This window comes from Balaenoptera musculus, chromosome 6 (assembly GCF_009873245.2).
Source record: "Balaenoptera musculus isolate JJ_BM4_2016_0621 chromosome 6, mBalMus1.pri.v3, whole genome shotgun sequence".
Taxonomy (NCBI): Eukaryota; Metazoa; Chordata; class Mammalia; order Artiodactyla; family Balaenopteridae; genus Balaenoptera; species Balaenoptera musculus.
The window spans coordinates 63,361,330-63,385,384 of NC_045790.1; the positions used below are offsets into that span (position 1 = coordinate 63,361,330).

Sequence of the window (24,055 nt, forward strand, 5' to 3'; positions counted from 1 at the left end):
CCAGAGACCTAAGCCAAGACTCGTTTGTAAGCCTGGCTGGGTCAGTAAGTGCCAAGCAAATGGGTGCCCGGGACTTATCAGTAAGATCAGTTCCAGGCCTCACTCACTGGGGAGGTAGGGAGGCTGCATGGAATATGGGGTTTTTGTTTTTGTTTTTGTTTTTTATTTTTGGCTGCGTTGGGTCTTCATTGCTGCATGCGGGCTTTCTCTAGTTGTGGCGAGTGGGGGCTGCTCTTCGTTGCGGTGCGCGGGCTTCTCATTGCGGTGGCTTCTCTTGTTGCGGGGCACGGGCTCTAGGCGAGCGGGCTCTAGAGCACAGGCTCAGTAGTTGTGGCTCACGGACTTAGTTGCTCCGTGGCATGTGGGATCTTCCCGGACCAGGGCTCGAACCCGTGTCCCCTGCACTGGCAGGCGGATTTTTAACCACTGCGCCACCAGGGAAGCTCCGGAATATGGGTTTTAGAGGCAAAGAAATCTTACTTTCAAATTCTGCATTGGTACACTGGCCACAGCTATTCAGTCTCTCATTTGCATCATCCTTATTTATAAAAAGGGAGTAAGAACTATGCCTTCTTCCCAGGGTTCTTGTAATTAAATAATTCTAGTAAAGGATCAAGTATGTCGCCTGATACTTGTAGCTTCCTTCCTCCGTTCCTAGAAAACTGTTGCTCTTGGAAAAAACTAAGCCTACCAATGGGCTCGGCTACTGGAAATGGACAAGGCAGCTGCCATGACCAGGTTAAAAACAGGCAGATGTGCAGACGTAGGATGGCCTGCCTCTTGCTCACACATATCACCCCCCCTGCCAGCTCACCACTGTTGTGCAAGCCACCTTCCTGCCTTTCCTTTCTACTAAGGCCAGGGAGAACAACATACCAAAGACAGTGGAAGAGAAATTAGAGAACATCCTTCACACAACAGACGTCCTTCACCATAAAGACAATGGTGTGGATGGCTTTAGAACAGCAAAGCCTCTAAGGCTGAGAAGAGATTCCAAGGAGTACATAAAGTATAGGAAATACAAAAATGGAAGCAGTGAAGTAAGACTGTTTCTTTGAACTGAGAGCAAATCATCTCAGTAAGAAAAACTAATGTGGTCTCTTCTTCATGGGAGTCTAGAATCCTACTGTGGTCAGCAAAGTGTAAACAAACAAGAAGGGAAACTCAACACATTCTGTAATGCTCAGACTAACTGGAAACTCAGACCTGAATGGACATTTAGGACAAAAAGTTTCTCGGGACGCTTGCACACAAAAATTTGTGTGGGTCAAATTTCCTTCAAGACTCAAAGAAAGATACATTGGCAATTCCTCTTATTATGAAAGTAAGAATCCCAGAGTTGTCCTTAAGGCAATTCTAAGAAATGAAGTTTTCACCAATCCGTTAGAGATGAGCGAATACTCTTCCATTTTGGTCCTTGTCATCATCGGGTCCATAAGAAAGAATGTGCCAAGCTCTGGCTAGGTTTCTTTGTAAACTTTTAAAAAACAAATGCAAGACAATTTGGGGACAACTGAGGAAATGTGACTACGGATCATATATGCGATACTAGGGAACTATTGTTAATTCCCTTTGGTATGAAAGTAGGACTGTGGTTTAGCCAGGAGATGCCTTTATTCTTAGGAGATTTGTGCTGAAGTATTTAGGGGTAAAGTGTTAGGATGGTTGTGACTTACTTTCAGATGGTTTAGTTAAGAAACAAGCGGCGGTGCTTTGTGACCGCCTAGAGGGGTGGGACAGGGAGAGTGGGAGAGAGGGAGACGCAAGAGGGAAGAGATATGGGGACATACGTATAACTGATTCACTTTGTTATAAAGCAGAAACTGACACACCATTGTAAAGCAATTATACTCCAATAAAGATGTAAAAAAAAAAAAAAAGAAACAAGTGGGTGGGGTGGGAGGTAGGGAGATTAGTCGTTGTGAATCTTAGTAGGAGGGTATATGGGTATTTACGGAACCAGTCTTTCAACTGAGCACTTTTCAGATCGTTCTAAATCGATATGAACATAGATTTATTCCATGCTAAACAATAGTATAAATCTATATTACCATATATAGGCGTACCTCATCTTACTGCGCTTTGCTTTACTGTGCTACTTCGTAGTTACTGTATTTTTCACAAATTGAAGGTCTGGGGCAACCCTGGCTCCAGCAAGTAGATTGGTGCCATTTTCCAATAGCAGTGGCTCACTTCATGCTTCTGTATCATGTTTTGGGTGATTCTGATACTTTTTGATTATTATATTTGTTTTGGTGACCTGTGATCTTTGATATTTACTACCATGACTCACTGAAGGCTCAGACGATGGTCAGCATTTTTAGTGATAAGGTATATTTTAATGACGGTATATACATCGTTTTTTCAGACATAATGCTATTGCACACTTAACAGACTACAGTAGAGTGCAAACCTAACAACTTTACATGCACCGAGAAGCCAAAAAACTCGTGTGACTCACTCTGTTGTGACGTTCACTTTGCTGGGCTAGAACTGACCCTGCAATATCTCTGAGGTATACCTGTAGATTTTCTGGCACGTAAATAGAATTTAAGCCACTAGAAAAGGTTGAGCAGGGGCTTTAGTGTGAATCGGTCCATGGCAGCGTCTCTCCTGCTGTATAAGTTTAAAGTCACAAAAGCAACAGACTCCTCTCCCTTGCGACACACCTGGTTCATCCCAGGGGATTCTCTCTGTCAGTCAGTCTTCTGAAATTTTTTTCCTACCAACCATGTGCGCTGCAGCAAGAGCTTGCCCGGCTCTCTGCAGGAGACTGTGACTCAGGCACCAGGGTTTCAGTCCCTTAGAACTCAGAAACCAGAGGCCGTGTTTGTTGAGCTCAGCTGTTATCTCTTTATTAGGAACGCACCACCACCACATTCTTGGAAATTACTGGAATTTTATTTGCCTCAGGCTTATGACTTGCAACCAAAGACATTGTGCAAAGAAAGCAAAGATTAAGTACACTTTAGGGAGAAGGAGACAATACACATTGGTAACATAGGAGATCAGGTTGACAAAAGAAGCCATCCATTACACTATATAGATTGCAATATTCAATAGCGATTTCAACAAAACAACTTTTCTTTTAAATCAAGAGCAAAAAATTAAGCAATGTTTACAGTAGACATAAATCTTATACAATTCAAAAAGCGTTTTTTTCAGATCATAGAGCATAAAATGGAAAAATGTCTATGTAGGTGAAGTCTAACTACTGTACATTTATCGCCTATTAAGTTGCTTATATGTACCACAGTGTAAAAAAAAACAATACCGAACAAATAAAAACCTTGAAAATTGCCTGATGAAAAATAAAATAACCAGTGGCTTTTAATGGCTTCTCCTGGTTATCAGTGCTACAAAAAGACAAAAATCTTCTCATCTGAACAGGTGATAAAACCAGGCACAATCAAACCGTTACCAAGACCCACCCATAGAAATATACTATCCACCCACATATTTTCCATCAAAAGCTTTTTTGTTTGTTTTAATCTTTGAGGCCCATTTGGTCACAATATGTTACAAAGATTTGTGTATGAGTGTGTGTTTCTTTACACCATGATATCATATGTTTGTCTGGCACTATCCTAAAGCTAGCTTATAGATGATAATGATATAGAAACAACCCAGTGCCCATATGACAAATGAACTCACTGAGTGGAGACGAGAGAGGGGAGAAGGAGTTCAGTTCTACCAAAAAAAAAATGTCCATACTGATCACTCATCATCAGTCCCACTTGCTTCTGACTGTTCCTAAAAGTAAAAATAAGATAAAAAAGACAATTTAGCCATCAAGAGGCAATGTAGAAAAGAAATGACATTTTGGAAACAGTTAACCCTCCCAGTAAAGAGGCATCAACAGCCTCTATGCTGAAAAGGGGAGCTCCTACTTGGAAATCCCAAAGCAGTGCCCGCTGTCTATGCCAGTGTTTTGCTCTATTGCACTTGGGCGTGGAAAGTTCATGGCTAATGATTTCTAATTTTAGCACTACGTTTTTAGAAAATTCATGGGAGAAAAATATTCCATGCATTTGCTGTCTACTTAAAGAAAACATAGGATTTTAAATGTATTTGAAGATGCTTCTGTCGAGGGTTACAAGGCTGGATAGGGTGGGATAAGAATGCTGAACCTTTTCAACAGAACCAAATAGCAATATGTTGAAGGAAAATCAAACTAGCATACATGCTAACATGGAAAATTAACTTTCCAGAAAGAAAAAAGAAGGGGGTGTGTGGTAGGGAACCTGAGGTCCTCTAGAAAGTGAAAGAAAAATAGAGGGCCCTTTAAAAGGCACTGTATTAGAAGCTTGTGCACTGCTACCTTGTGGACCACAGAGTCAGGGACAGTGCACCAGACTGAGTTAATGCTCTTTGGGTCTGAATTCAGCCTCTGCTATTTACTTCCATGACCTGCAGCAAAACACACATAACCTAAGCACTGATTTCTGTAATACGTTGACAGTGACATCTGTCTTAGGATGCTAATCTAAGCACTGAATATGGTGCCATCTGGAAAGGTCCTTATGTCAGGGCCTGGCTCCATCAGGGCTCCCTAAATTTTTCAAATATTAAACAAATAACACCTCTAAGTACTTAAAGATGCAGCTGGGTTTTCCGCACGGCACCTGAAATAGCAACTCAAACCCCAAACTCTGACATCATCCCACTTTTTGTCAGTCGTCCACGGAATCATTATTTCCTCTGTATACTGCTGTATCCTAGGCACTATGCTGGGTGTTAGGGATATAAGATATTAACCAGCCACGGAGAAAACTCTATTTGTAAGTAGGCACTGGGAAGATAAGAAAGGGGAAAAGGAAACTTGATTTAGTAGTTTTGCATTTTTGAAGACTATTAAAAAGGCAATAAACAAAGCCCCAAATTCTTTGCTTTAAATCACGCAGCTCAGTTCACATCCCTCAACACCAAATCTTTACATTTTCATTTCTGGGTAATAAGGCATTGAGGTTGGAAGGGGCCTGGGAGTGCGAGAGGGAAGCAGAAGCGGGGAGCGCTTCCCGACTTCAGGCAAGGCAGCCGCACTTACGTTTTCATCCTGCTCTTCATCACTGTCAAAATCGCTCACCACAGGTTTGGCTTTTCCTCGATTTGGCCTTTTCTTGCCTTTTCCTTTGTCCCGGCCTTTCTCATCTTTTTTATTGAGCTTGATTTTCACCTTAACAGATTTTGCTACACCAAAACCAAAACACACAGCAATGAGGCATCAGAGGGAAATCTTTTTACAGGTAGGAAAATGATCGCCTACCTGCAGATGACAAACCCAACATCCCGGAGTGCCCAGAACATTCTCGATTGATCCAAGCCTGTTCTCCAGTGTCCTATCTAGTTATAGTTAGCACCCCTTTCACTTGCAAACATGTCTAAGTTTGCATGATGTTACACAGTCACCCTAAATGGGCAACAAGAAGGAATGAGGTCCCAGAGGGAAGCTGGGCTGGGTCCTTTCCAGGTCTCTTAATGGTTGAATAGGGATCTTCCTAACCAGGATAGCGAGGGGTGCCTTACCTACTGCGTGGAGGGGTGTGGGCATTTTTAGATTTTCATTAAAAAAAATTTTTTTTATAATTAATTTTTATTGGAGTACAGTTGCTTTTAGAGTGTTGTGTTAGTTTCTACTGTACAGCAAAGTGAATCAGCTATACGTATACATACATCCCCTCTTTTTTGGATTTCCTTCCCATTTAGGTCACCACAGAGCACTGAGTAGAGTTCCCTGTGCTAGTCAGTAGGTTCTCTTTAGTTTATACATAGTATCAATAGTGTATATATATCAATCCCAATCTCCCAGTTCATCCCACCCCCACTTTCCCCACCTTGGTGTCCATACGTTTGTTCTCTCTGTCTGTGTCTCTATTTCTGTTTTGTAAATAAGATCATCTATACCATTTTTCTAGATTCCATATATATGTGTTAATATACGATATTTGTTTTTCTCTTTCTGACTTACTTCACTCTGTATGACAGTCTCTAGGTCCATCCACATCTCTGCAAATGATCCAATTTCATTCCTTTTTATGGCTGAGTAATATTCCATTGAATGGCCATCATTTAAAAAATCTACAAACAATAAATGCTGGAGAGGGTGTGGAGAAAAGGGAACCCTCTTGCACTGTTGGTGGGAACGTAAATTGATAGAGCCACTATGGAGAACAGTATGGAGGTTCCTTAAAAAACTAAAAATAGAACTACCATATGACCCAGCAGTCTCACTGCTGGGCATATACCCAGAGAAAACTGTAATTCAAAAAGAGTCATGTGCCACAATGTTCACTGCAGCTCTATTTACAATAGCCAGGACACAGAAGCAACGTAAATGTCCATCAACAGAGGAATGGGCACTTTGTTAAACAGAACTTTGACATTAAAAAGTATACATAAGTGTAAAAGGTTAAAAAAAAAAAAGCCAATGATTTTACTGTGTAAATAACTTCAGTTGACTTAAAAAGAAAATTCATAGTTGAATATTTTTAACAGTACAGAAAGGTACAAAATGGAAAGTAAAAACAAAACAAATGAATTTGAAAGGTTTCTTTCCCCATCTCTAGTCTCTCACCCTACTGTTCTCTTTCTGGTGATTATTTCCAGAAAAAGAAGTATACCTCCATATTTGAAAATATATCCATCCCTGTGTGTGTATGATTCTCTCTCTATTGATTGATAGATGACATAAAATTCCATATATTTCTGTATAGAGAGATATAAAGCATTCAAGTATATACACATACAGAAAGATGGCACCCACTTCCACTCTCACAGGGCTATTCTGAGGATAGAAATAAAAACACATGGAAGAAAGAAGTCTAAGTGTTCATACCATAGTTATAGGTGCACATCCCAAGGTTCACAGAAAATCTGTTCCCTGGCATTGTTCTGGGACAGGTGTCCATAGAACAGTATTTTTAGGGATGGATGATGAAGTGACTGACTGAGAATGAAAGTCTCTCATTCAAACCAGTTTTGTTAGAATATTATGTTTGGTGGGTCTCAAGGAACCTAGAAATAGATATTGTCATGGAGAGAATCAGCTCCAGAAAGAATCTTAGAGAAAATTTCAGACTTCTTTTGTGAAGGGGAAGGACCCACAAAATGTTTCGAGAAATGAAGTCTTCCATGGAAGTATAGGCTAACAAAAAAGATGAGAGCAGAGGTGTTCTGAACTGAAGTGCAGGGGCAGCATATGCCCTTCCTCCATCCCAAACAGGGCAAAAGGCTGGCAAACCCTAGTGCTCAAAACAGTATTCCTAGTCCAGGCTTCCATATATCATACCCAAACGTCTACTGCTTAATAAGCTATAAGGTGGGGACTTGAAGAGAAGACTGGGGATGGAAAAGTCTACCTATTAATGGAAATGCATGAAGGTGTGAAAACCTTTAAAAATTTAAAAAGTAATTTGGAAAGAAAAAGTGAAATATCTTTATCTACACAGGTGTGGCTCTTCCTGACACAGGAGTAACAGGCAATCCATGGGAGGTGTGAAAGGGCAGAAGACTGTCAGTAAAGGTAAGAAAATACATCCTCAAGAACATAATCTAAATACTCACTGGGGTGTGGGACACTCAAAAGCTATCAGGCTTTGTGAGTCAGTGGATATGTCCCTCCAAAAAACCCACCTGAAACTAGGCTAATAAACTGGACCATCAGATGGGCCCTTTAACTAGCATCCAAAGGCTTTATGACACCACTACACAGACCTATGACAAGTTCCAGTTAACCAGGGTGGTAGGCAGAATAGTGATGGCGCCCAGAGACGTCCATGTCCTAATCCCCAGAACTTGTGAATATGTTACTTTGCATGGCAAAAGGGATTCCACTGACCTTGAGATGGGGAGATTATCCTAGATTAACCAGGTAGGCTAGGCCCAATCTCATCACACGAGTCCTTCAAAGTGGAAGAAGATGAGGTTCTGATTTAAGAAGGTGACACAAGAAGACCCTGAACTTACCTCTTCCCACGGACGCACCGAATCTAAGGTATGTATGGAACAACCTCCTCTGAAAAAGACCTAAAAACTAGCTGAGCGACACCTACGCATTGGACAAATGTAGAAAAACCCACACTGAAGCAAGTAAGAAAGGCAGAGAGGCTGATACATAATCTCATGATAAATGTCATCCTTGGTGCAGTGACCCACAACTGGAAAGGAACTGAAAACCTGAAGCTTCTCCAGGAGGAGTGAAGGTTTGAACCCCACATCAGGCACCCCAACTTATAAGACTTGCACCTGAGGGATGCCCCCAAAACATCTAGCTTTGAAAACCAACAGGGCTTGTGTCCACAAGACCCACAGGGCTACAGCCAGCTCAGAAATGGCTCGTAAAAGTCTCATGCTCAGACTCACCTGCCCCAGGACCCAGCTCAAAGTCAGCTGATTGAGAGGCACCCAGACTTCACATAAAAGAGGCTTATCTGCTTATCTTAAAGCATCGGCCTAGGACGGGCATCTAATTTAACCCATATCTAAGGGCTGACCGTCATCCCTTCCAGAGAACTTGGCAGAGGGGGGATGCTATCTTTGCACTCTCCCTCTGCCATACTCCAGAGCACTAGTGTCTCATGGAGGGGAGCTTTTACACACGCCCAGTGCCCTGGTTTTTGCGAGTGCTGCCCAGGGGATACCTTCAGATTGCCTGGTTCTGGTGGTCAAGTGGGACTTAGGCCTGTGGTCCCACTGGACTGTATTTGCATACTTTAAAAAGCTGCTGCCTGAGGATCTGGCTTCCAATCAGCCTGAATCTAGGTGTTGAGATCCTCCCTTCTAAGACACTGACTGACAGGTCTTGGCACACCCTCAACTAGGGGGAGCCACTAAAAGTAGGCTGCTTGGACAATCACAAAGGTGTGAGAGACAAGGAAGAGCTAGGGTGTAGGTTGACTGATAAAGTTTTTGTCTCCTCCATGAGGCCACTCCTTCAAGACTGGGAGAGATGGCTGTTTTATCAAATGAGAGAGTCAAGGAAAATAAAGAGAGGAATATGCTCCAAATGAAAGAACAAGATAAAACCTCAGAAAAAAGTCTTTAATGAAACAAAGATGAATGGCTTAGGTGACTGATTGATGATAGAGTTAAAAATAATGGTCATAAAGATACTCACTTGGGAGAAGAATGAATGAAAACAGTGAGAACTTCAAAGAGAAAACACAATTAACCCTTGAACAACATGGGGGTTAGGGGCGCCAACCCTCTGTGCAGTCGACAATCTGTGTATAACTTTACAGTTGGCCCTCTGTATCTGGGGTTCTGCATCCACAGATTCAACCAACTGCAGATTGTACAGTACTGCTGTATGTATTTATTGAAAAACAATCTGCCTCCAAGTGGACCCATGCAGTTCAAACCTGTGTTGTTCAATGGCCAACTTTATAAACAAGTACCAAATAGAAGTCACAGAGCTGAAGAATATGATAACTGAAAAGTACACTAGAGGGGTACAACAACAGACAAGATGAAGCAGAAGAAAGATCAGTAAACTCAAAGACAGGGCAGTGAAACTCATCCAATCAGAGCAGCAAAAAGAAAAGAATGAAACAGAGTGAAGATAACTTAAGGGACTTATGGGACAACATAAAGTGGACCAATATTCACACTGTAGGGCTCCCAGAAAGAAAGAGAAGAGAGAGAAAGGGGCAGAAGACTTATTTGAAGAAATAATGGCTGAAAACTTCCCTCATCTGCAGAAGGAAATACATCCAGATCCAGGAAACCCAGAGAGTCCCAAATAAGAGGGACCCAAAGAGACCCACACTTAGACATACGACAATTAAAATGTCAAAACTTAAACACAAGAAGAGAACTGTAAAAGCAGCAAAAGAAAAACAAACAACTTGTTACATACAAGGGCAACCCCCCAGAAGACTATCGGTAGATTTTTAAGCAGAGACTTTGCAGTCCAGAAGTGAGTGGCACAAAACAGTCAAAATACTGAAAGAAGAAAACTTCCAACCAAGAATATTCTATCTGGCAAACGTATCATTCAGAATTGAAGGAGAGATAAAGTTGTTTTCCAGATAACTAAAAGCTAAAGGAGTTCATCAAGAACTCCTGAATTTACAAGAAATGTTAAAGGGACTTATTTCATTTAAAAAGGAAGGGTACTGATTAGCAACAAGAAAACACATAAAAGTATAAATCTCACTGGTAAAGTAAAGTAAATATATAGTATATTTAGTGGATTAATCACTTCTAGAGCCAGACATAAGTAATATGGTTATTTTTACTACTTTTATCTTTTACTTTAACAACTATAATAATCAGAGGATATACAAGTATATTCACAAGATAAAAAAATGTAAAATGTGTCATCAAAAACATAAAACAGAGGGAAGGAGTACAAACATAGAGCTTTAGAATACATTCAAACTTAAGTTGTTATCAACTTAAAATAGACTCTTCTAAATATAAGTTATAACATGTAAGCCTCGTGGTAACCACAAAGCAAAAACCTATAGTAGATATACACAAAAGATAAAAAGAAGGGAATCTAAGTAAACTACTAAAGAAAGTCATTAAATGACAAAGAAAGACAGCAAAAGAAGAAAAACAGAACTACAAAACAGCCAGAAAACAATGAACAAAATGGCAATAAGTACATATCTATCAATTATTACTTTAAATGTAAATGGACTGAATTCTCCAGTCAAAAGACAAAGTGGCTGAATGGTTAAAAAACAAGACCTATCTATATGCTGCCTACAAGAGACTCATTTCAGCTTTAAAGACACACACACTGCAAGTGAGCAGATGGAAAAAGGTAGTCCATGCAAATGGAAACCAAAAGAAAGCTGGGGCAGCTATACTTGCATCAGACAAGAGAGACTTTAAAGACTGTAATAAGAGACAAAGAAGGGCATTACATAATAGCAAAGGGTCAATACAAAAAGAGGATATAACATTTATTAACAGACATAGAGGGATAAATAGACAGCAATACAATAATATTAGGGGACTTTAATACCTTTCTTTCATTAATGGACAGATCATCTAGACAGAAAATCAATATGAAAACACTGGCCTTAGATGACACACTAGACCAGAGGAACTTAACAGTTATATATGGAACATTCCATTCAAAAGCAACAGAATACACATTCTTCTCAAGTGCACATGAAACATTCTCCAGGATAGATCATATGTGATGCCTCAAAACCAGTCTTAATAAATTTAAGCAGATTGAAACATCAATAAGCCTTCTTAACCATAATGACATGAAACCAATCAATTATAAGAGGAAAACTGGAAAATTCACACTTATGTGGAGATTAAACAATGTGCTACTGAACCACCAATGGCTCAACAAGGAAACCAAAAGAGTAAAGTAAAAGATACCTTCAGACAAATGAAAATGGAAATCAAACATGCCAAAATTTACAGGATGCAGAAAAGTAACCCTAGAAGGGAAGTTCAGTGATAAATGCCTACATCAAGAAACAAAAATCTCAAATAAAACACCCTAATTTTATACTTCAAGGAACTACAAAAAGAAGAACAAATGAAGTCCAAAGTTAGTAGATGGAAGGAAACGGCAAAGATCAAACTGGAAACAAATGAGCAACAACAACAAAAAAATAAAGAGAGTAAAAAGACAATAGAAAAGATCAATGAAACTAAGGGCCAGCTCTTTAAAAAGATTTAAAAAAATGGACAAATCTTTAGCTACACTCACCAAGAAGAAAAGAGACTCAAATAAAAATCACTAATGATAGAGGGGATGTTACAACTGTTATCAGAGAAATGCAAAGAATCACGAGAGACTGCTATGAACGATTATGTGCCAACAAATCATACAACCTAGAAAAAAAACAGATAAATTTGTAGAACCAGACAACCTACCAGGACTGCATCACAAAGAAAACAGAAAAAGACCAGTTACTAGTAAGGAAATTGAGTCCACAGTCAAAAACCTCCCATCCAACAAAAGTCCAAGACCAGACGGCATCACTGGTGAATTCTGCCAAACATTTAAAGAAGAATTAGAATGAATACCTATCCTTTTCAAATTTTTGCCCAAAAACAAACAAAAAAACGGAAGAGGAGGGGACACTTCCAAACTCATTTTACGAGGCTAGCATTATGCTGATACCAAAACCAGACAATAAGGCTGCAAGAAAAGAAGAAAATTATAGGCCAATATCCCTGATGAACGTAGATGCAAAAATTCCCAACAAAATATTAGCAAACTGAATTCAACAATACATTAAAAGAATCATATACCATAATTAAGCGGGATTTATTCCAGGGATGCAAGTTGGTTCAACATCAATATGTCAATCAACAGGATACAACACATTAACAGAATGAAGGCTAAGACTTATAATGATCATCTCAGTAAAATGGTACATATGAACTTATTTACAAAACAGAAATAGAGTCACAGATGTAGAAAACCAACTTATGGTTACCAGCAGGGAAAGGGGGCAGAGGGATAAACTGGGAGACTGGGATTGACACATAGATGCCATATGATCCAGCAATCCCACTCCTGGGCACATACCTGGAGAAAACCATAATTTGAAAAAACACATGCACCCCGATGTTCACTGCAGCACTATTTACAGTAGCCAGGACATGGAAGCAACCTAAATGTCCATCCACAGAGGAATGGATAAAGAAGATGGGGTACATATACACAATGGAATATTACTCAGCCATAAAAAGAATAGAATAATGCCATTTGCAGTGACATGGATGGACCTAGAGACGATCATACTAAGTGAAGTAAGTCAGACAGAGAAAGACAAATATCATATGATATCACTTATATGTGGAATCTAAAAAAGTGATACAAATGAACTTATTTACAAAACAGAAACAGACCCACAGACTTAGAAGACAAAGTTACAGATACCAAAGAAGAAAGGTGGCAGGGCTGGGGGGGGGGCAGTGGGTGGGAAATTAGGAGTTTGGGATTAACACATACACACGACTATATATAAAATAGATAATCAACAAGGACCTACTGTACAGCACAGGAAGCTCTACTCAGTATTCTGTAATAACCTATATGGGAAAAGAATCTGTAAATGAATGGATACATGTATAACTGAATCACTTCACTTTACGCATGAAACGAACACAACATTGTAAATTGACTATACTCCAATACAAAATAAACATTTTTAAAAATTAAAAAGAGAACATTTGCAACAACATGGATGGACCACGAGGGCTTTTATGCTAAGTGAAATAAGTCAGTGAAAGACAGATACTGTATGATCTCACTTATATGTGAAATTAAAAAAAAAAAAAAAAAGAAAACAACTGAACTCATAGATATGGAGAACAGATAGGGTGGCTGCCAGAGGTGGGGTGGGAAATGGGTGCAGGGAATCCAAAGGTATAAATATCCAGTTATAAAATAAATAAGTCGTGGGGTTTAAGGTACAGCATGGTGAGTTTAATTAATAACGCTGTAGTGCGTATTTGAAAGTTGCCAAGAGAGTGGATCTTCAAAGTTCCCATCACAGGAAAAAACTTTTTTCTGACTATGTGTGGTGATAGATGTTAACTAGATTTAGGTGTGATCATTTCACAATATAGACATATATTGCATCATTATGCTGTGTATCTGAACCTAGTATATTATTATATGTCAATTATACCTCAACAACAGCAAAAAAAGTGCATGAAGAGGAGGCCGAAGAGAGGGTCAATGAGTTGCAACATGAGAAAGAGATACAAGGAAATGGATTCTCCCCTGGAGCCCTGACAAAGGAAGGCAGGCTGGTGACACCTTGATTTTGGCCCAGAGAGACCCACAGCAAACCCGTGACCTACAGGGATGTGAGATAATAAATGTAAGTTGTATTGAGGCACTAAGTTTGTGGTAGTTTGTTAGAGCAGCCGTAGAAAGTTAACATACCAAGTCTCAGGAGAGATTAGAGCAAACGTATCTCAACCGATAGCTGGGATAAGAAGGTAGCTCTTTGAAAACAGATTAGAAATCTTGCTCTAAAACGAGGAAACGTTTAGCTAAAATATGCTTTTGTAGACTTAATCATCAAATGCTAGGATATTAAAACTAGGGAGTAACCATATGAAACTGAAAAAGGTTAAATTAATACTTAAAAGGCAGAATCACTAAAAAGAATAATACTGAGAACAGATGAGGGTATGGGGAAACAGACACGTACGTACACGGCTGACAAAGATATCAACTCCATTCTGTGCAGCAATATGTATGCGTCAGATGTTTTTACAGTGTGTGCAGTGGTTTATGGGTTAGAATTTTCAGGACAGCATTATTTGGATTGAGATTACTATGTTTCGGTACATTCATTAATGGATGTTAATATATGTATTGCTGTATAAAAACACTCATTGCTACGGGAAAATATTTGTAATGGAAAAACCATGCTACAAAACAGTGTGCTATACTTTTATAAACAAAATATTTATGTATATTAAAAAGACTGGAAGGCAACTGGAGTTAAATGTATATTGGGTGATGGAATTATACAGATTTTCCTTTCTTAAAAATATTTTCCAAGCTGTCTGTACTAAGTATGTAATTAGAAACAAATCTAATAAAAAATGTTAAAGCATACCTAAACTGTTTTACATAGAAGACTACAAACTAAACTACTAGGATTTATTACTTTGCGAGGAGGTATGGGGTGAAAACATAATTAGGTAAGAAGAAATTTTAGACTTTTCAAGGCAGCCATAACCTTTGAAATATGATACTTGCCTTTGGGTGCAAAGTTTAAGAGGGCACCAAAACTCGGTAATCAAGATAAACACTATTCAGTGCAATGTTTTAAAAACCCAAACCTCATGCCAAACAGAGCCATAATGAATAAAATATCAAGATAAAGACAGGATCAGTATCTGATCCATGATGGACAAAATGGACCACAGTTTGACAATTATCTTCTAAAGCAGTAACTCTCAAAGTGTGGTCCCGGGTCCAGTCACATCAGCATCCCCTGTGAACCTGTTAGAAAGGCTGACTCTCAGACCCTTCCGCAGGCCACTGAGTCAGAAACTCAGGGGTGGAGGCCAGCAATCACCCAGGTTAGAGAACCACTGTGCTAGGTCAACAGATAGGTGGTATCAACAGCCATGCTGGTAGAAAATGTATATTACACTGATTTCCAAAGGCAACATTCCGTGTTTGCTGTGAGCCTGGCCATGTGCTAAGCTCTTCGCATGACTGGGGGCACATTTAGTACTTCAGTTTCACAGAGGAGGAGACTGAGCCCCAGCAGGGTTAAGTATACCACCTGGGGTTGCCCAGCTAGGATACGGAAGACCACAAGACCTGGAGTCCAGATGTGCCTGACTCCGGCGTCTGCTCTGTTGGCATCTGCGGAAACAGCGATGCAGGTGGCCAGGGCCAAACCAGTGGAGAAACCACATGGACTCACCCTCTGACTCTGACTCGTCTTCCTCTTCCTCCTCCTCCTCTTCGTTGCTCTCGTCCTCACTCTCTTCTTCTTTGGCAATTTTCTGCCGAGCACTCTTAAACACTGACTGTAAGACGATGGAGTCTTCGTAGATCTAAAGGGTCAAAGTGGCACCCGTTAAAAACCTCAAGCTGAGGGCCCGAGACTCACAATCGCAGCAAGCTCTTTTCTTCCCTGTGCCACACACCAGCATTATTTTACGTGAATTTTAGTAGAAACATCGACGTTATTGTCTATGCCTGCAGGAAAACACCAAACTCAAATCTACAGACAGACAGTCTTACAGGAAAAGTCCACATGCAGTTGAAATAATTTCAGAGAGTGTGTGTGTGCACGCGCATGCTTGGGAGGGAAGGGAGGGCTTCAATACGATGCCCTCTCATTTTTGACAGCAAGACCGGTATTTAAAAAAACTGTATTTCTTATTTAAGTTGTTCCATCAAACACTGTGGTAAAACAACCTTTTTTAAAAAATGCAATTCTCCTAACAAAATGGGGGCTATTATTTGTTACTGAGTTTATCAGTACCAGCCAATACTTATTGCAATCAGTGCTTTCTCGCTGGTGTATGCACCTAACTGACCATAGCCCTGTGTAGTTGCTGAGAGAGAAAGTTCAAAAATGGTCTGTTTTCTCAAAAAACTAAGAAGTACCATATGATCCAGCAATGCCAATTCTAGATATATACCCAAAGGAACTGAAAGCAGGGTCTTGAAGAGATACATGCACACCCATGTTTACAGCAGCACTATTCACAGTAGCCAAGAGGTAGAAGCACACCCAATGTCCATCGACAGAGGGGTGAAGAAACAAAACGAGGTCTATCCATACCGTGGAGTATTATTCAGCCTTAAAAAGGAAAGAAATCCTGTCGCAGCCTACACAACATGGATGAACTCTGAGGACATGACGCTAGGTGAAATGATAAGCCATTCTCAAAAAGACAAACACTGAGTGATTTGCTTATATGAGCTATCTAGAGGAGTCAAATTCGTAGAAAGAGAACGTAGAATGGTGTCTGGCAGAATGATTACAGGGTTTCAGTTTTATAAGATGAAAGTGTTCTGGAGATCTGTTGCAGAATAATGAAAATATACTTCACACTACTGAGCTGTACACTTAAAAATGGTGAAGATGACACACTGGGATGGGGCCACTGGGGCAGAATTTGCCAGGGACACTAGAGTTGAGCTGGATCTTAAGGGTGAGGAGGATCCCATCAGGGATCATGAGAAAGGAGAGGGCCTTTTTAGAAAAGGAGAGCAAGGAGAAAGGTGGGGCGGCAAGAGTAAAAAAAGATGCATCCGGGATGGTGCCATTGCCAATTTCCTGGTTATGACATGGGACGATGTTACTATCTTGTGACGAAGTCAAGGCTCTCTCTGTATTCATAATTCTTTCCTACAACTGCATGTGTATCTGGGGAAGCCGGTGTTTATGGACCATGAACTGTTACTGGACCATGAACTGTTTAGGTTGAGGAACAGCAGGAAATGAGGCCAAAGAGTTAGTGTATGACTTTAGAAAGCAAACTACGGCGATTAAATTCACTCTAGAATTTAACAGTACATGGGGAAGCTCGAAGCTTGGTGGGCAGTAGATGATGGACAGGATAAAAAGGTGGTTACAGAAAGATAGGCCAGCATCCAGGAGGGCCTCGGAGGGAAGCCAGTCAAGAGGCCATTTGTCACCCCAGTTCAGAGGTGAGGCAGTGGGTGTCGGCAGACAGGGAGGCTGTGGGACGGGGTGTATATCACAATGTTGCCACAGTCCTATGAAGAACCCCCAAATCTATCCACTAACTATAAGTGGTCATTCATAAAAGACTTCCTTTTTGACGCTTATATTTACTCTCTGCGTCCTAGTTTTCACCTTAAATTTCTTTGAAAAAGGCTTGCTTTCACGACCTATTGTTTTGGTCAAAATAATACTTCTATTAACTCCCATTAACTGGAAAGGTATGGTCTGTTCAAAGCACATTCTGAGGAGTCCCGCATTCTCCAATTTAGTGACTGGAATTGACATGAAGATAAAAGAAGTCTGATCCGGAAAGAGGCTTGACTCTGCATTGGCTGGCAGACACACTGACCTCTCTTCTTGTTCTTTCTGCCTCATGGGTATGAGAGCATAGATAGGAAAAGGGGAGTCCCTACAAAAGGTGAGTGGAATTGAGGTGTAATTAAAGTGAAAGTGTCCTCCGCCAACTTAGTTATTTTAATAGTGTCACTTACTTACAGACTCTTACACTTGCTAACTACAGAGGAGGGGAGTAAAGAGAATTGCAATTGACCTGATAAAAAGCATTTCTGTAACAATTAGAGGCGGTGGTTATTTTTTCTATATATTTTTTGTTTTAAAACAGAACAGCAGTTTCGGCTCCTGATGCAAAGTTTACAATCAGAAAACCCAAGGTAAATATAACCAAATACACCATCTCTATAAATGCAAAAACTGTACCTCTAGCTTTTAAGCATTACATTAAGTTATTAACTTAAATTCCTCCTCTGATTAAAAGCCAAGCCTTTAAGGGAAGCACAAGTAGGAACTAGCATAGCTATGGTACAAAGGAGCTGGCATTAATTTGAAAATGCCAAAGCCTCAATTGACGTACATAGGTAGCATGGAAATATGGGCTTTTATTTTTCCTTTTCTTCTGCCAGGATAGTAGCGACGGTAGCAAATGAAATATTTTACTTAAAAGAACACAAGCATGTTTAAGGTTAAACATGTCTCACCTGGGATCCCTCCAAGTTGAACGTCTGAGCATTGTGACAGAGAAGCATGACGTCTTTCTCCAGGTCACCCAGGCTTCGGTACTTATGGTTACGAATTCTTTCCTGATGCAAATTTTGGATAAAACAGAGGAAAGTGGGGGAGGGTGGTGGTGGAAATACAACAATCATTACATGGTTAACAAAGCCTGATTTTCCATTTGTCTTCCCAGTAGACAGTCCGGCCAGGGAGGTGGGACTACACAACTCCAGGGGGTGTCATAAACAGAGACCACCCTCCCACGCTATTCCTTCTTGTAAGGGGGAGTAAGGAGCGTATGATGGGAACCAGGAAGAGCAGTGGGATCGAGGAAGGAGTCTGAAACTTTTTAAATAAAATGCAATATAATCAATACGAACTCTCAGTATATTGATTTAATAACATACATTTAAAGGCACAAGAACATCCCGACCTTTTCAGTGCCGAGCCCTGGATGGGTGTCAGCGGCAGTCAGATAGGTTACCACTGTCAAGTCCTAACTGTAATCATTTCAATGAATTTACACTTCTACTTTATTTACTTAAAAAATAAAGTTCGTAAACAAAAGATCTACCTTTATTTTTTTGAAATCCACCGGTTTCCTAATTAATTCATAGTATTCTGGTAATTCTTTTCTTGAAGGTAACTGAATGAAGACTTCACTGAGCTGTCGCCCTGAACTGTAGGGGGGCAGGGGAGAAACGAACAAAAACATAACAGATCATGCACTACAGAGAAAAACTTGTATTTTATTTCAGAAAAATGTCAAAAAAGCAAATGGCATCCCATGCATATAAACATGGGGCTCTTCAAATCAAAGAAAATCCTACAACTATATGGGAGATTAATGTCCCCAGTGCTAAATTCAAAATCACATTAGAATACCAGTAGATCTCCACTTCTGTCATACATATGGGAAGTCCACTGTGGATTTCTCTTTCAGAGTGAACCTCTCTCCAGTTTGATACAAATATTTAAAGTGTCCCATTCCACCAAAAATTCCATTTCTAAATGAGTAGTAATTGACTTGGTAAAAAAAAAAAAAAAAATACTGACTTTATTTCCATATCCCTTTGTTTTCAAATCCACTTTATATTCAGAAAATAATATGTTAGAATATACTCTGGAAACTCAAATGAAAAGCTTTTGTATGTACCAGGGACTGTCTATCTTTTCAGTCTTACTCCTCTTAGGGCATTTTTCCACACTGTGAACTACACAAACCTTTATGATTATTTGCCAGTGGAACCCCTTCATCTTGCCTAACTTCGCTTTGTGTGTATGGAGTCATTTGTGCTGAAAAGAACAAACATATTTAGCAAGCATGGTTGCCTCATGTTCCTGGGATCAGTGCTGTACCCTCCCCGCAAATTCATGGTAGCTTTATTTGAAAGCACATTTAATAGCAACGAACGCTTAGCATTTTGTAACTTTGAGAAACAGACTATAAAGCAATGTAAGCATTTAGCATCACTTAATGTTAGAAGCAGACATGGTCAAAGGAACCAGATATTCATAATTTAGGTTCAGGACCCTAATATCTGACTCAGCCTATCCAGATCAATAACATCTCGGGAGATACAGTACAGTCATTTTTCACAAAAATCTCGTTTCCCTTATGATGCCATCTCTACTTCCTTTGTGAAGGCAGAAATATTAAAAACAAAACAAAACAAAAAAAAACCCCCATAAATCGCTGCCATGTAAATTTTGGAAGGTGATTCTAGGAGTGTGTGAGAATGCTAGAAGCAGCGGCAGAGGATGAGTGACAATATGCTGTTTTAATCTATAGTCCCAGTCATATAATTAAAAAATAATCATAATGACACTTATCATAAAAAAGGCATGCGCAGTAACTCAAATGGTTGCCTAGCAACCAGTGGGGAAAATGCTGAAGTGCAAAGGGGCCTGCATAAATTAACCGAAAACCCTGTCAAAGGGATGGGCGAGTTTTTCTGTGATGCTGGGTGAGTGTTTTGTTTTATTTTATTTTTTAATGCATATATGGGCCTCATGAATACTAAAAACAGGGGCCAACACAAGAGGCATAAGAAGACTGCAGTTTAATAGGAAACTGGATTTTAAGATTATCATGGCAAGAACCAAGGTGTTCTCTTACCCTCCGCCACCCCTACCCCCCCACCCCTTCCAGGTTGAGAAATGCATTTGTACCGCCATAAATTATATCACACAGTATATGACAAAAACTGTTTCATTTGCTATCACCTTCAACATAGGGCCACAATCTCTGGTCTGTTTTTCTTTCTCCCATTCTGAGACTTAAATACACAAACATTTCACCAGTCTGTAAATGAATCTCTGAAAGGCCGTAAGAGGAATTTATAGATATTCATTTTTCTATTTGTATCAGTGACTTCTTTATAATTAGCATTCTTTATACCCTAGCAACAGAGAGTCAGACCTCTTTGTGATTCTGGATTTAACACCTGACCCTCCATGACATCTTCAGTGTCATTTTCTGCATTGCCAACAGATGGTGTCATTTTTCTATTGACGGATTACAAGTACATCTTTGCTTTGTACACCTGTGATGGACGTACTCTTAATTTCATCTCTGCTACTGGTGAAATAAGAAACAAGCAGTTTGCACTGAGAATGTGATAGAGCTCTTTCCAACAGGGGCAAAACGGCTGAAACAGTCTTGGTCTGATGTCCTGTTCTTAGGACGCAGAAATCCTAGACTCTATAAGGAGACAAGTCCAGAGTTATCTGTGCTCACAAAGGAGAGAGGTGAATGTTCTGAGACTTGGGGCCAATACTGTAAAATGACATAAATTTATTCAGTTTTAAAAATAAAGGCTGGGCTTCCCTGGTGGCATAGTGGTTGAGAATCCGCCTGCCAATGCAGGGGACACGGGTTCGAGCCCTGGTCTGGGAAGATCCCGAAGATCCCACATGCCGCGGAGCAACTAGGCCCACGAGCCACAACTACTGCGCCTGCGCGTCTGGAGCCTGTGCTCCGCAACAAGAGAGGCCGCGATGGTGAGAGGCCCGCGCACCGCGATGAAGAGTGGCCCCCGCTCGCCGCAACTAGAGAAAGCCCTTGCACAGAAACGAAGACCCAACACAGCCAAAAATACAACTTTCCTCAATATTAAACAACTCCTGGTACCTTGCTGCTCAGAACTTAATTCTATGCATGCTGTTTTTTTTTTTTCTCTCCTCCACAGAGTGCGGGAACACTTTACATGCAGTCAAAACCCCTCCCCCATCTCTATCAGAGGGGACAGTTCTGATGGTGACCCTGGGCAGGAAAAGTCAGGTGGTCCTGGAGGACATCCAGCTTTTATATAACCTACAAAATGCACTGAGGTAGCAGGACCACTTGCTAATGTTGCTATGGTAACTTATTTTTTCCCTAAATTAAAGGTTAAAAAAAAAAGGTAAATAAGAAAAAGGAAGTGAAGCAGCCTGACAGAGTTTTGAATTCTTGGCATTTCTTTCTCAAACTTAAGCTGCACAAATGCTTTTTCATTATACCTTTTCAAATACTTGTTTTTCACTGCCAGGAAGTTTTTTTTTTTTTTAAGTACAGAACAATGGACTAATTGTACAATGGTTTGCAAAAGGTGTTCCGTTTCTGTTGAAATGCTTATCCTTACCCCCAAGGTATTTTCCATTATGTCATTTTACACATTTAAGGCCTAAGTATAAATTGTTATCTCAAAGTGTGCTGTTTGCCGTGACAAAGTGATACCTGTCCCCCTCCTCCAAAATGGTCTGATTTCATACAACGATCTATCACAATGAGAAACGTGACCCTGATAAGACGTAGGGTGTTGGGGGCGAGGAGAATAACCTAAAATACAAATATACAGGAACCCACTGCACTTAACAGAGTTTACAGGTGCTGGTGGGCAAACACATTTCCGCTCCACAGAGACGAAAGGGCAAAGGGACACCTGGCTATGTTGTCATGGTGTATGCGATAGAAAAGCCCTACATGCCACTATGTTAATGGTGGTTTGCAAACCCTGCATGTACAGCTTACACACACACACACACATACACACACACACACACACGAGATCTGCTTTGCTATGCTTCATCTGGGAACCAATTTTTCTCCCATTACCTCCACAAACCGAATGGCAAGAATTTCACCTCTATACTACTGTGACTTTAAAATGATGACTACAGACATTATAAATATCACATAAATATCAGCTCTACCTTTGATTACAGTTTAGGTAAAGCTGGAAGAGTGCATAAGGCTGTAATACTAGCTTAGAAACCTACTCCTTTAAAATGCTGGCCAGTATGTCTTTCATAATATTGGTTGAGAGTCCTTTTTTTTTTTTTTGGCTGCTTTATGATTTGTCTTTTTACCTGCCAAAGCTGATCTGTTGACAAGAACTCCTAATGGATACTCCTGGAAAAGTGATCTTAACTAAAGCTGACATAGGTTTTGTTTATGTTAGTTAATGAATATAAAAATGTGGTTATCTTGCCTCCTTAAGAAAATGACGTCATGATTTACAACACCCATTTGTAGTTGGAAATGTTTTACAGAAAATTATTACAGTCCTAAAGGAATCAAACATAGGAAATCATTTTGGGAAAAAAACCCATAAAAATTGGGTCAGCATTGGAGGGCAGTAGGTGAATACGTGTCTTTTTTTCAGGGTCAGATTCCTATAGGGTTTAATAAATACCATTTCAAAATGCACTTAGACCTGAGTAGCACCCTGCATATCTAGAAAGCCCCCAGAAACCTGAGCCAGTCACAGAATAGGTGTCAGAGTACCCGCACTCTGCATTCTCTACTGAGGTCTCTCATCTGAGTCTTACTGAGTATTGACTGACAATACTGATAATTCCTAACAAGCTTGGAAATCTGACTTCCCAGCTTCTTGAAGCATATAGGATGTAATAGCAAAACAGAATGGGATGTGGGTTGACTTGCTTTTGCTATGGGATGGATAGCTGTAAAAATCACCCCAAGGGTTGTGTTAAGGACTAGGTATCTAATGTGCCTGAGTTATCAACCAAAATGAGGTTACATCAGGTTTATGCAAGGTAAATGCCCCCATGTTAGGAGGCTTAAAGGGCTTGCTCAGCTCAATAAGAAAAGCAGCCAGGCTTTAACAACAGTCTTCAATGTAATCACACTCTGATGTATGGTTTTCCTGTTGGTTATCTACTCTAGGCTGGAATATGGATAAAGATATATATATATTTTATATGTACACGTAAAGATGTTCATCACAGCAATATTTAAAATAATTTAAGGCAGCCAAAATGTTAAACAATTGGGGGAAGAAAACAAGTAATGGAATGCTAGAATCTAAAATTATGTATTTTTAAAGTATGTGCCTTAAAAAACAGAAAAAATGCTCATTATGACATTCAATGGGAAAAAAAAAACCAAAACAAAACCCCACAGGATATCAAATTGTAAATGCAATACACATTCAACTAGGTTTTTAAAAGGGCATGAACTAAGGACCAGAAGGAGAAATGCCAGAGCATAAATAAACATTAATAATAAGGTACTCTTGTTCAACAAAATGAAGATTTACAATCTAATGTAATTTGGAACCATACTGTCATCCATAAATAAAGTAGGCCTCAAACACTTTTATGGGTTACCTTTGAAAACATGCTATAAGTCAAAAATCTAATTTGATTTTTCCCAGAAAAATGTCATCCGAGGGCATATGACCGACCTTTATTTATATCACCATAAACAGCACAGTTCATCAACTGGCACCTTTTAACTCTCCCATATAAAGCCAAATAAATAGAATAATAGAACAATAATTCCATACATTTTTTATTTACTATATTACAACCAACAGAATCTACTGTATGAAGCTTCCTATTTATTCCTTCAGAATTCTCTCATTGAACTTATG

The 24,055-nt window shown here is 39.8% G+C and overlaps 1 protein-coding gene across 7 annotated transcripts in view; it reads right to left on the reverse strand.

The window, feature by feature from the left end:
* Positions 1-2,829: 2,829 nt before the first annotated feature.
* The window catches only part of SMARCA2 (SWI/SNF related, matrix associated, actin dependent regulator of chromatin, subfamily a, member 2), a 175,327-nt gene continuing 154,101 nt past the window's right edge, over positions 2,830-24,055 (reverse strand). For 6 of the 7 annotated variants that reach the window (XM_036855210.1, XM_036855204.1, XM_036855206.1 and 3 more), the window contains 5 exons: positions 18,751-18,856; positions 18,161-18,262; positions 15,387-15,519; positions 5,048-5,190; positions 2,830-3,753 (listed from right to left, as the gene is read on the reverse strand). In XM_036855210.1, the coding sequence (XP_036711105.1) occupies positions 3,718-3,753; positions 5,048-5,190; positions 15,387-15,519; positions 18,161-18,262; positions 18,751-18,856 (520 nt within the window). In that variant the 3' untranslated portion in view covers positions 2,830-3,717. The remainder of the gene's footprint in view (positions 3,754-5,047; positions 5,191-15,386; positions 15,520-18,160; positions 18,263-18,750; positions 18,857-24,055) is intronic. The other variant, XM_036855211.1, reaches the window with a different exon arrangement.